At 52.8% G+C, this 1,683-nt stretch overlaps 1 protein-coding gene across 1 annotated transcript; it reads right to left on the bottom strand.

Moving 5' to 3' along the window:
• Positions 1 to 471: 471 nt before the first annotated feature.
• cldn26 (claudin 26) lies at positions 472 to 1,134 on the bottom strand. Its single transcript, XM_076989796.1, has one exon. It carries the CDS (start codon positions 1,132 to 1,134, stop codon positions 472 to 474), a length of 663 nt encoding a protein of 220 aa, XP_076845911.1.
• Positions 1,135 to 1,683: the final 549 nt, after the last annotated feature.

Here is a 1,683-nt window from a genome sequence, read left to right as displayed (position 1 = left end):
TTTGAATTTGTGCTCATGTTAATTCTTATCAGGCAAACAACTCCTGCGAATATCCTGGTGTAGCGGACGCTGAGGCCCTGCGGGACCTGAAGGTCTGGACGGGGTTCTGGAGTCTGCTGAAGGACTTCAGAAGGCTTCTTGGGTCGATGGTTTCTGATTCAGCAGCAGGAACAGAGCATCCACAGCTAACACTGATTTCTGCAGCTTTATTTCAAACTAGACATTGTGATTCTTTTATGGTGCTTCAACCAGATCCATGAATCCTTCACATCCAAAGAAAAATGATGCAGACAAATCTGAACCACGTCACTAAACGGTCAAACAGAAGCAGAAATTCTTTTAAATGTAATAAAGAACAACAAACGTGTCCTACAACAGAAAGGAAGCAATAATCAGATATTAAAACATTAGGGAGATGTGTCTTTCTAAATATTAAAAGGTTGGTTTGTCTGCAGATAGATCGTACAGAAGCTACAACAATTCCGTCTTCAGGTAGTTCTGGGTCTTGGTTCGTTGCTCATGAGCAAGCGTGAACATTTCCGTCCGCTGTCTGGCCTCATGGTCCCCCATGCACACCGCCACGAAGATGAACGTCCCTCCAACCACCAGCAGGAGGCCGGAGAACCAGGCGGAGAACATGGCCTCTCCGTACTCCCACCGTGGCATTGCATCCGGCAGACTCTCGTCCCAGAACTCCGCTACCATCACATACGCAATCAGTGACACAGGTGCAAGGGTCGTGACCCCTGACACCCAGATGAGCACGCCCCCGAGGATGAGGAGCACTCTCTTCGTCCTGCGGCGGTCCGGGCTGGCGGCCACGTCGTCCAGGCCGAAGAAGGCGGAGCCGACGCCGAGCAGGCCGCTGGCCACGGAGACGCACATGAGGACGCGGGAGGCCAGCGTGACGGGGGGCAGCGCCAGCAGGGACTCGAAGGCCTTGCAGTGCAGCCCCACCTCCTCTGTGAAGATGCACATGTGCCACAGGCCCTCGTACCAGTTCTCCATCTCGTTCAGGTCAGAGTTCATGGTCTTCCACAGCGGCAGCAGCATGGTGACGAACGTGGCCACAAGGCCGCCAAACGACACGAACAGCGATGCTCTCTGCACCACCTTTGGGGTCAACAGCACCATCTTCGTCTCTGTCCGCCCTCCTTATGCCTGGCCACACCCCCGTGCTCAACTCTACCCCACTGACAGGGCTCCACCCCTCACCGGTTGGCCCAACCCAGACACCCCCCCCCCCATTCAACAGGTACTTTAATAACCAAAGCAACCTGTTCACCTCCAGTTAATCCCCGAGTATCCGGCCTCCCCACAAGAGCACCTCTGTTCATCAGCGTTGATGAATATCATAGTGGGACAATAAGAGCTTTTTAAAAGCAGTGAAATTAGATACGTGCAGGTTTGGGACTGGCTGGAGGACAAGAAGAGCCTCTGCAATGTGAAACACCAGACAAGAGAGAGGGCAGGAAAAAGCCAAATTCAGCTTCAAAATAAGAGTCCCACGAGGAGCCCCCCCCACACACACACACACACACACAGATTGTACTGCTGTATATAGTGATCGTGATCCGACCTCCATCTGCTGAACTGTCCTACGCTGCTTTATTGAAACACCCACAGGACGCTGGTTTGGAATGGCAGACACTGAGTTGCTCAGAGCACCCAGTGAAAAAGTGA

This window comes from Brachyhypopomus gauderio, unplaced genomic scaffold (genome assembly GCF_052324685.1).
Source record: "Brachyhypopomus gauderio isolate BG-103 unplaced genomic scaffold, BGAUD_0.2 sc71, whole genome shotgun sequence".
Lineage (NCBI taxonomy): Eukaryota > Metazoa > Chordata > Actinopteri > Gymnotiformes > Hypopomidae > Brachyhypopomus > Brachyhypopomus gauderio.
Note: the sequence above shows the minus strand (reverse complement) of the source record. Positions and strands in the feature narration are given on the sequence as shown.

What these genes read in the sequence shown, in the direction of transcription:
- cldn26 (XM_076989796.1), bottom strand. Translation starts at nt 1,134, where the DNA reads ATGGTGCTGTTGACCCCAAAGGTGGTGCAGAGAGCATCGCTGTTCGTG.